This window comes from Lolium perenne, chromosome 4 (genome assembly GCF_019359855.2).
Source record: "Lolium perenne isolate Kyuss_39 chromosome 4, Kyuss_2.0, whole genome shotgun sequence".
Taxonomy (NCBI): Eukaryota; Viridiplantae; Streptophyta; class Magnoliopsida; order Poales; family Poaceae; genus Lolium; species Lolium perenne.
The window spans coordinates 72,334,569-72,344,925 of NC_067247.2; the positions used below are offsets into that span (position 1 = coordinate 72,334,569).

Genomic DNA, 10,357 nt, shown 5'->3' on the forward strand with positions numbered 1-10,357 from the left:
TATGGAAAAAGGGGATAAGAAAGGACTCACTAAGCTTTCACCAATAACCATTGGGAATCCCTTAATTGTGATGGATCAATATGTGGTTTGCCGAACATCATTGCAATGGTTATTTAGAGCTGTGCTATCAATGTGTATCTTACTATTGAGCCTTTCCCACATACAACATAAACAATGACATAGAGTATCTAATTCGAACTCTAAACTAATGCTAGTGGTGGAACTATCAATCCCCGAGAATATTTACGCCTTATTGAAAGTTCAAACCTCGCTCACCGCAATTCACACTTTTCTATTTCTGTTACTTGTTTCACAATCAGAACACAAACTCATTTAAACCAAACCTCACTTGGGATTAGAGGCAGCTTTCAAGTAATCTTGGATAAATAGCAACAAGGGGCATAAAGACCTTAACTAGTAGCTCCTCGTGGTTCGATACTCTTATTTAAAAACTAGCTACAATTGAATTGTGTACTTGCAGTCATCAAGCTATTTTTTGGCGTCGTTGACGAGCAGCTCAACACTTCTCCTCAAATAGGAGCAGGAATCATGGAGCGAATAGATAGATAGCAAGATCAAGGAAGGTCAACCATGGAGCAAGAAGGAGATGTGCAAAAGTTTGTACCATTTGGGAAGAAAGCCCCTTAAATAGGTACCTCAAAAATTGACCCATTAGGTGGGAAAACGAAGGGCCAGAACTTACAACCAGTTGAGGCGTTAGTACATGCCAAGCCAACATGGCAGCCCAACAGTTAAAACAGTGCATAGATTATGGCGATAGTAGGACGGTACTACCGGTGGCCGGTAGTACCGTAGCCTTCGGGATATTGGAGAGAGCAAATGGGGCGTCCCCAGATGTAGCGAAACAAATTTTGTTGGAAACATAACGACAAGAGCTACCCCATAAGAAGTAAAAAAATATTAAGAATAAGTGGGATAGATTTTTCCATGAATTTATAGTTAGAACCTCTCAACACGAACACGAAGAACCGAGAAAAAATCCAATATCGAAACCGCAACACGTAATTCATTTGAAATCCGTTTTTGATGAAATAGAGATTTGCATAGAAATTATCACAGGATCCAAAATACCACATGGATGAGATTCAAATAGAAACCAAGAAAGATGATGGCAAGATACAAATCTTTGAGCTCTATCCGAACGATACAATCAAGTTACTCATTTGAGAGCCCTCTTGGTAGTACCTCCAACTATCCAATAAATCGGTCTCCCAACTACACCACGAGACCGGTTAGAAAGAAATCCTATCAAGAGAAAACATTAACCTTGCGAATTTTTCTTGAGTTAGATGATGACGATCTTAACTGCAACAAGATGGGACGCCTTTGTTGATAGTGCTTTCTAGTTGAAGTTTTCCTGATTGCTCCCCAATACTCCACTATAGGAGAGACATTTCTTTGAATATCTTCAAATAGCCATGATCATCATATTGATGTCAAGCTTTAAGCATATGATCTCTTCGAGATGGCTCATCTTGAACTTGCACCTTATTTTTTCTTTCTTCATCATGTTGATGTCTTGAAGGTACACATGAGAGAGCACGGTATCTTCTTCTTCTTCACCTCAGCTATTATCCCACATGGCACTCCTAAGATATCACCATTGTACATGCCCTTACCCATTAAACAAATTGAAGTACTACCGAAGAAAGTTGGAAGCCCTATGCGGTAAAGAAGAACTCTACATGTGGAACATGACAAAATAGTGTGAAACAAGCAAATGGTTCTAGGCATATAATTAGGACCCTCCTATCGCGCGACACGACGAGAGGGCAACCCAGTGGCAACTTGCCATGTGGCAAACCAGCCTATCCACTTTCTAGAACCGCAGTTGGTTTTCGTATCGGGCGGCTGACAACTCGCAATGATGGGCGGCGAGGGAGAAGTCGTGCCCACGATAAAATATCTATACAATTAATGACGATCAGCAGAATGCCATAAAAGATACATATAGAAATGAATGTGCAAATAAAGCAATCTAAATTTCTTATTGATGATATAATAACCTCTTAAGATCAGCGGAAAAAATTATTTCACCTTATATGGAGCCTTTGTAGTAAGGCATATTTGAAATAAAATTTGGGAAATCTTCTCTCTGAAACAAACAAGAAAATTGCACAAACATGGAATAATTTTAATATTGCAGAAACTTGTAGTAGAACACAAGAAAACTTACTACTTTATTATAAGATTTTGGAAGGGAAATTAACACAAACACTTGTGGCTGGCCACTTACATAGCACTTCCGCGTCAATGAGCACCATTAGACACAGATTATTCGAGGATCACTACTTATAAACACACTCTCCAACACTTTCACGTGCATGCTGGCACAACACACCTCCACTACATCTCATCAGATGGAGATGCTGTTGGGGATGCCCCTTGCCGTGAGCCCAGCGGCATCACCGCTGTGGTCAGATGTGTTTGGGTAGAGTAGCATGTACGGGAACTTGGCCGGCCCATTGCGGTTCTTGAGCTGGGGGTTTCCATTCAAGGCCACCACTTCGCTCTCGATGCCCTCCAGCCTCGTCCCGAATCGCTTGAATGCCTCCAGTGCCTTGGCGTCCGACGTCCTCTCCGGCGTATCACGCTGCCCGAGGTAAACCTCATCGGAGGAGTGCTTGGACAGGATCTCCAGCAATGATATGCCAATGATGGTTTGCAGCTGGTTGGTGATAGTGCGGATGAACACCTTTTCCGGCTCGCTAGCCAGCAGCTCGTACTCCTCAGTGTTTGGCTCCGGCATTGGGCGACGGCTTGCTGATGGCTTGTTGGGGTGGTAACCTGCATATGGGTACTGACCAAAGTTTACAGCCGCGTGTAGCGCGGAGCCTGTCCAGATGATGGTTGTGCATGCCTTGACCAGCTCCGGCACGGTTTGCATCTTGGCCCACCAAGCCGCATCCTTGAGGTCGCCATGGCCGACCTCGCGAACTTCTTTCCACCATGCCTGGAGCTCTACGTCTCCTTGAAGCACACTGTCAGTGGGGTAATAGATGGCTAGATACTCCTGCACCCACTGCTCGATCGCATGCCAGATGGCTAGCCCGTCCACCGCATAAGGGTAGTCCTCCAGCAGCAATTTGACCTTGCTTGGGTCTGATTTGTCTGGCACCGCCATGCCCCTGGATTTCATGATCATTAGTTCATTACCAAGGAGCAATTTAACGAATTAATGGTTCTTCGGATAGTAACTCATTGTTTGTTCGGTCACTTATTAGTACTATTTACCTCTTGATCAAATCGTCGGGGAGGGCCTGCTCCGCGAAGTTCCAGTTCTTGTAGGTGACGGATGACATTTCCATTGCGTACTTGCGCTGGAAGACAGTGAGCTCGATGATCCCGCCGGCGTTGACGAGCAACTCCCGAGCCCGTGCGTTGATGTTCATGGTGTCACGGTAGTGGGGCACCAGGAGCTTGTTCACCGGGTGAGTCACACTCAGCTGCCGGTTCGTGGCGATGATGAAGGGCTCCATCACGGCATGCGTGTTGAGCCAGTGGCTGACGAGCTGGTGCCAACCATAGTCGTTCACGCAGACGTACGCCTTGGCGAGCTGCCATATCCAGGCCTCGACGCCGGTGGTGGCTGGCGTGTAGACGGTGCTCTTCGAGGTGGTGAGGTCACCCTGGATAAGAGGCGTGCTCAGCTCGATGGCAATCGGCGCCAGCGTGCCATCGCCCCGCAGGAAGAGCAGAGTCCTCGTGGCGTAGAGGAAGGTGTCGTCGAGGTTGTTGAGCTTGATGAGGTATGGCATCATGTGGTCGTGGTGGTCAAGGATATAGAGCCTGTTGTCGGCGACTGCCTGGTGCGCGGTGAGGCCCTCGAGGCTCTTCCCGATGTGAGCCTCGGTGATGGTGCTGGTGTGGTCTCCGTAATTGTTAGGGTCGAGAGTACTCTTGGGAGGGAACTCCTGCATCCAGTTCATTAAACCATCAGTTCTCAATTCTCTTCTTTTTTTCGGGGATTAGTTCGCAGTTCTCACTTCAGTGAGTACTTTAAATACTAGCTAATTTACATGTATAGTGGTTGATCGATATGTGGATAATTGACTCACGGTGACACGTGTGATCATCATGGGGTTGACGCCGGCAAGGATCTCCCTCGCGAACTCATCGTCAGTCATCCATGCTTTCTCATCCTCTGCATAATTTGACATGGTTAATATTTATACGTCCACCCATGAGAATGATGATGTACAGGAAAACGTGTACCCTTGATGATTTGTGGCTTTGGGAGCTTGAGGACGTAGTCGCCGCCCATGGGGATGAGATCCTTGACGAGCTGGAGTGGGAATTGCTTGCGCATCTCCTCCAGCGCCGGGATGTCAGGCAGCTTGATGCCGCCCTCGTAGAGCTTGAGGATGTCCGCGAAGGAGTCGAACTCTTCCGGGGAGAGGTCGACGTAGGTGCGGATGGCCGGAATGAGAGCATCTCCAGTCGGGGCGTCCTCCAAACCGTCTCCAAAGGGATTTGGGGCGCGCCGGACAAAAAAAGAGTTCCAGCCGCGTCCCCCAAAGCCCATTTTTGTCCGGCGCGGCCCGATACGGTGTCCGGCGCCCCGAGCCCGTCCCCGTCCCATAGGGGACGCTCCGGGGACGCCGGACACAACGAAAAGCGAGGCCAACCGACGCGGGGCCGACCCGTCAGCGGCACAGGGAAAATTCGTCTCACACTCCCGCCAAATCCCGCCGCTCCCGCCAAATCGCGCCTATACCGCCGCGCACAGGCCTCCCAAAACATATCCCGCCGATCCATTTCTCCTATCCCGCCGATTTCTTTCTCCCTCCCGCCGTCCACCCGCCGCCGCTACCCTCTCCCCATTCCATGGCGCCGCCGACAGCCCCCAAAAAGATGGCGAAGAAAGCGGCCAAGAAGCCGCCGGGCAATGCGATGAAAGGGGCGAAAGCGCCGTTCGCGAAGCCGCGGAAGGCGCCGGCTGCGAAGAAGAAGCCTGAAGGAATGACCGAAGATCAATGGCAGCAAGATTGCCTGCGCCGGAAGCTATCGACGGCGGAGCGGAAAGGACGGAGGGTGGTGGAGAAGAAGGCTCAGGCGGCGCGCCAGCACCAGCACGTAATGGCCGGGTGTATCGCCGCCACCAACGCGAGCCCATGGAGTACGTCCATGCCGGTCTACGTTCCGGGAGTGATCTCTCCGTCGCAAGCCGCCTTCTACAACGACGGCCCCTCCGCCACTCCCGGGTGAGTGACGCCTAACCTGTCGCCGCATTACCAGGATGCGCTGCCGCACGGCGGCTTCAACCCCAACAACCTCTACTCCCCGGCGTACGAGCAGCGCGAGCCAGGACCCGGTCCGGACGGCGACCCTTTCACCGGCCGCAGGGGTCCGCTGGAATACGACGGCGCCGGTGCTGAGGAGGACGACGGGGTTGAGGAGGAGGACGACGAGGAAGAGGAGGAGGTGGAGGACGACGAGGAGGACGACGATGAGGAGGAAGAGGGCGGCGAGGAAGAGGACGACGAGGGTGCCGGTGACGATGATCTCGTGGAGGTAGACGCGGACGGCGTGAGGACGAAGAAGAAGAAGAAGAAGAAGAAGAAGAAGAAGAAGAAGAAGGCATCGGGCACACGAGGCCCGAAGTGGACGGCTCTGGAAGATCTTTGTCTGTGCGAGTCGTGGGCGACGGTGAGCCATGACTCCATCATCGGCGCCAACCAAAAAGGCGGGAAGTATTGGGCGAGGATCAAGGCCGAGTTCGATGAGCGCAAGCTCATCAACAGCGACTACAACAAAGTGACAATGAAGAGGAGCCAAAAGGCAATGTCGACGCGATGGGCCATCATCCAGGCGTCGGTGAACTTGTTCCATGGGTTCCATCAGGACATGGAGAGCAGAGGCGATAGCGGCGCCGACGTCGCCAAATTGGTACGCCTCTTTCTTCCATAATCCGTAGCGCCCACATTGTGTTCGATGAAATGACTCTGCTTCATTTGGTTAGTTTGATCGGGCCATGGATTTGTACGCCAAGAACTCGGAAGGTCACAAGTCTTTCGTTCTCATGCATTGCTATGGCAAGCTCAAAATGAATGAGAAATGGCGGCTGACGCGCTTGTCGCTGTCCAAGGGGAAGGACGCCATTGATCTGGACGCGCCGCTGGCAACTTCGACAGGGCGTCCTACTGGCAACAAGGCTGCCAAGGCCGCCTTGGCCGACGCTGCGTCGTCTGAGAAGACGCAGGCGTCGATCACGAAATACCTCGCCGACGTCTCCTCGACCTTTATCTCCCGCGACAAGAAGGCCAACCAGAGGTGGGCCAAGCTGCACAAGAGGCAAGAGGAGAAGCTGGAGCTCAAGAAACGCAGGGACGACATGTCCCTGCTGAGAACGTCGACAGAGGGAATGTCTCCCCGGACGCGAGCGGCGCACAACTTCTTCAAAGGCCAGATCCTCGACGACATCGAAGCCAAAATGGCGGCGGCGGACGCGGCGACCCTGGCAGCGGCATCGGCATCGGCGGCAGCGGCAGCGCAGAAGAAGAGCGGTCGACACGTCTTCATCGCTACACCTGCGTCGGCCTCTGCGTCGGCGACGGAGCAGACGCACCATGCACAGGAACAGGCAGATCGCGACAAGGTCGTCGTGCTCGACGGGCCTGCGTCGACTCAGGACACGACGCCGTCGACCAACCCCTTCCCCTTCTTCTAATTTGCATGCATCACCGGTCTGTAATATGATCGCGCGCTCAGTACTTTGATCGATCGCCGCTACTCTGATCGCGACGAATTGGCGGGAACGATCTCTTTTTAATGCATCTATTTGAATTTCTGATTGGGGGCGGCGTTTGGGGGACGCGGCTGGGGAGCGACGTCCCCCAAACGCGGCACGAACAAAACACGTCCCCCAAACGCTCGATCCGGCACGGTTTGGGGGACGGTTTGGGGGACGCGACTGGAGATGCTCTGATGCCATCCACGAGCGCCTTGAGGGAGTAACCGAGGAAGTCCGACTGTTTGAGATGCCCGAACACCTCGTCCCGTGGCACGTAGATGCTCTGGAGCAGCGGCAACGGCCGGCTCTCGCGATCGGGACCTGCATGAGGATCCAATTCGTGAGCACAACACGTTAATAATTGAACACCGCGTACTTGGGTGTGAAAGATTGCTGAATTAGACAATTAAACCAAAAGTTTGAACTGCAGGCGACATAATATTTTTTAGTCCTTAGCGTGGGTTCTGCAGGCCCCATAATCTTTTTTTCTTTTTATTTTTAATACTGCACAAGAGTTTAAACTTGAGACCTTCTTGATTCAGATACCATGAAAAATTATTGCACTAGCCAACTAAACCAAAAATTTAAACTAATAAAAAAAACTAAACAGTGTATTTATATTTAACGGGGTGGAGTCGTGGAGGAGAGTAGAAACGCACTGGTTTGTGAGAGCTTGCGGCCAGTGCGACAGCGGCGAGGGTAGGGGAACTCCTTGGTGCCCCCAAGGACCTGGCGGGCGTCGCCGAGGTCGTTGTACACGTCGTAGCGGTAGACGCGATCGTACTCCTGGTATTCTCCCTGTGTGTCGTCACCCCTCAGGTTCCGGAGCTCGTCCTCCCGGTATGGCCTTAGTGCCGCCGGCATCTTGCTAGGCAAGTACGTCTGCGCACGGAAGGGAATCAGTGATCAGTCCATTGGAACGTACTGTAAGCCTTAAGGAGGAAGAAGATCGAACTCACATCGTTGGCGAAGAAGACGCGGTTGTAGCGGTAGTTGCCCTTGGGATAGACCCACGAGTTGGCGACGAAGACGACAGTACCGCGGCCGGGGACATTGTCGAGGGTGATGGTCTTGAGGAAGAACTCGGAGGTGTGGTTGTTCTTGACGATGATCGCGCCGGGCACCCCCATCTTCTCCACGTCCCAGTCGAACGTGACTTTGAACTTGGACTCGCCCACCGTGATCAATGGCAGGCTGGTGATCCACTGCTCCAGGCTCGCCTCCGTGCCTACCTTCCCGCGGTTGCCGTTGTCTACACACGTTCATGTCAGACGTAAATATAGAGTATATTAATTGCGTCGTGTCACCCACATATATGCACGTATGACATCCACATCGAACTGCACACGACCAAACCAAGCGCACAAAAGAGGTCCCTCGCGTCGCCCGCGGCGGGCGACTCGGGGGAAGCAAAGCTCGCGCCGCCGCCGGTCCCCCGGCCTCCTCCGTCCTTCCGCCGCTGCTGCTGGCCTCGCCGCGGTGGCGGCGGCCCCCGCTGCCAAAGGTGGTTGGGGAGATCCCGCGGTGGACGCGAGGACTGCCCGGCGTCCCGGCTTCGTCTTCTCCGGCGCGTGCGGCGGCTTGTCGGCGAGGGGGTGCGGCGGGCGGTGGGATGCGGTGGCAGGCGGCGCTGGTGTGGCTGGTGCTTGCGGCGGCGCCCGGCGGGCTGGCGGCGGCGGCTCCGGCCAGGGCCCGATCTGGGCCCAGATGGGCTTGGCGGGCCGCGGTGTGCGCGGCAGTGGTGCCTCCGGGCGGCTGGGCATGGTGGCGCTGCAGCACTGCCTTACCGCGCGCAGTTTGCTGGCATCTCGTGGTCGCCGGGGCAGCGGCCCCGGGCATGGTGGCGGCGGTCTTCTTCCTCTCTGGAGGTGGTTTGGAGTTGGCCGGCCGGTGTGTGGCCGGCTGTGGTGGATCTCGGGATCCCGCACCGTGCCCTCATGTTGAGGTGGAGGAAGTTGGGGGCGCTGGTTTTCTGCCCCGAGCGCTGTGGCAGCTACCCGGGTTCGCTCTGGTCGCTACGGCGGCTATCGCGGGCGGTCTGTGTGGCGGTCACGGTGGAGATGGGGGATGAGGGTTGAAGGTGGGTCTGGCCAAAGCACGATGCAAGATGGCGCGACAAGCTCCGGGCTAATGCCTTGTCCTTGGTGGCTGGCCGGCCGGCAGCTGGCCGAGGCCGGCGATGGCGACGGCTTCGGGCGCCGCTTCCTTCTTGAAGGTATCGCCGTGGGGATGTCTTGCCATCTTGTCTGGGAAAGCTCCGGGGAAATCCCTAGATCCGCCGTGATCGGTCGATGGCGGCGCTCTTGTGTCGTCTCCCCTCTTGAGGGCATCGATTTGGAGCTGCTTAGGCCGGAGGGACCCGTGGATGATGGTTGGTGTTGGCGTCGGGGGCTGTGTGGCAACGATGACAATGGTGAGTGGATCGGAGCTGCGGCATGTCCTTCGTCACCCCTGCCGTGATGGTGAAGTCGGAGCTGCGAGGCGACTTGTGGCAACGATGCCACTTGATTGGTGCTTGCGTCGGTGCAAGGCATGCAACTTCCTCCTATGAAGGTCGCGATTGAAGTCGGAGCTGCCTCCTCGACGTGCTTGGGGGTCGACTGTTTGGCATGGGCTGACATGGGCTTCGATGTCATTCGCGGCGGCGAGGGTCTCGGTGGTGGTCGTCTAAAGTGAAGTCGGAATCGCTGGCTCGTGGAGGAGTGACGACGATGACGCTCGATGGCATCCTCAACGAGGGTCTTTCTTCTCGATGACGTGTGTGCTTCATGTGGGTAGCCAGGTTGGCCGGGGTGCCCAGTGTGTGTTGTTGGTTTTCGCCCGAGTTTCTCCTAAAAATTGGGCACTTCGGTTTTCGGCCGGTTTCCCGCTAATAAACTGGCCAAATTCTGTACTTCTTCTCTATTAATGAAAATGGCAAGTCTTTTGCCTCGTTTCAAAAAAAACATCGAACTGCGCATCTGCAGGGCGTGGAAATTAAGGGGGAGTGCTCTGCTCACTGGAATCGACGACGGTGGAGCTGATGAGCTGGCAAGTGACACCACGACCGAGGAACTCGGTGACGCTGTCCATGGCGGCGGCGCCGAAATCGTTGAAGTCGAGCGCATTCTTGCGCATCAGGGAAACGGAGCCCTTGAGGTGGAAATTCTTGAGCCCTCCCGTCAGATTGCCGATGATATCGCCGCCAAACATCTCCGTTGCAAGAGGAAAACCAGTGGTGTTGTGGATGGTATGTGAAAAACTGATGGGCAGCCGTGCTATTTATAGGCGGATGAAGGGTTGGGTGCGAGTTTAGAGTTGGCTACTGTGGAGTGTGGACGATGGACTGTGGGGTCTACTTGTGTGATCACTCGATTTTAGTATGAGTGTATCATCAAGATAAGATCTACTACTATATACCTAGGGATAGTATGGGCTTGATCAAGAGAGAAGATCTCAAACTAGGGATTGGGGACAGCTAGCGATGGTTGGTGTCCGTCCTATCCCATATATCTATTTTACTTCTACATTGGTATAATATTTTTTTTCCGATAAGGAGCATCTATAATATCGTGAAGATACCAATTACATCCAGTCTCTGCAACAACGCATTGCCCTAGCGGT

General features: G+C 53.6%; 1 protein-coding gene across 1 annotated transcript; it reads right to left on the reverse strand.

The window, feature by feature from the left end:
• Positions 1-2,177: 2,177 nt before the first annotated feature.
• On the reverse strand, positions 2,178-9,946 carry LOC127292961 (linoleate 9S-lipoxygenase 2-like). Its single transcript, XM_071818670.1, has 8 exons — positions 9,754-9,946; positions 7,714-8,006; positions 7,414-7,636; positions 6,950-7,075; positions 4,237-4,449; positions 4,080-4,165; positions 3,256-3,935; positions 2,178-3,149 (listed from the first exon to the last, which is right to left on the reverse strand). The coding sequence occupies exons 1-8, from the start codon at positions 9,944-9,946 to the stop codon at positions 2,378-2,380; spliced, it is 2,586 nt and encodes an 861-aa protein (XP_071674771.1). The 3' UTR covers positions 2,178-2,377.
• Between the last annotated feature and the right edge of the window lie 411 nt (positions 9,947-10,357).

Excerpts from the sequence above, each read along its gene's own strand:
- LOC127292961 (XM_071818670.1), bottom strand. The coding sequence starts at position 9,946 with ATGTTTGGCGGCGATATCATCGGCAATCTGACGGGAGGGCTCAAGAAT. Across the intron at positions 4,166-4,236 it reads AAAGCCACAAATCATCAAGG|AGGATGAGAAAGCATGGATG; the intron begins GTACACGTTTTC and ends CAAATTATGCAG. Across the intron at positions 3,150-3,255 it reads CCCGACGATTTGATCAAGAG|GGGCATGGCGGTGCCAGACA; the intron begins GTAAATAGTACT and ends CATGAAATCCAG.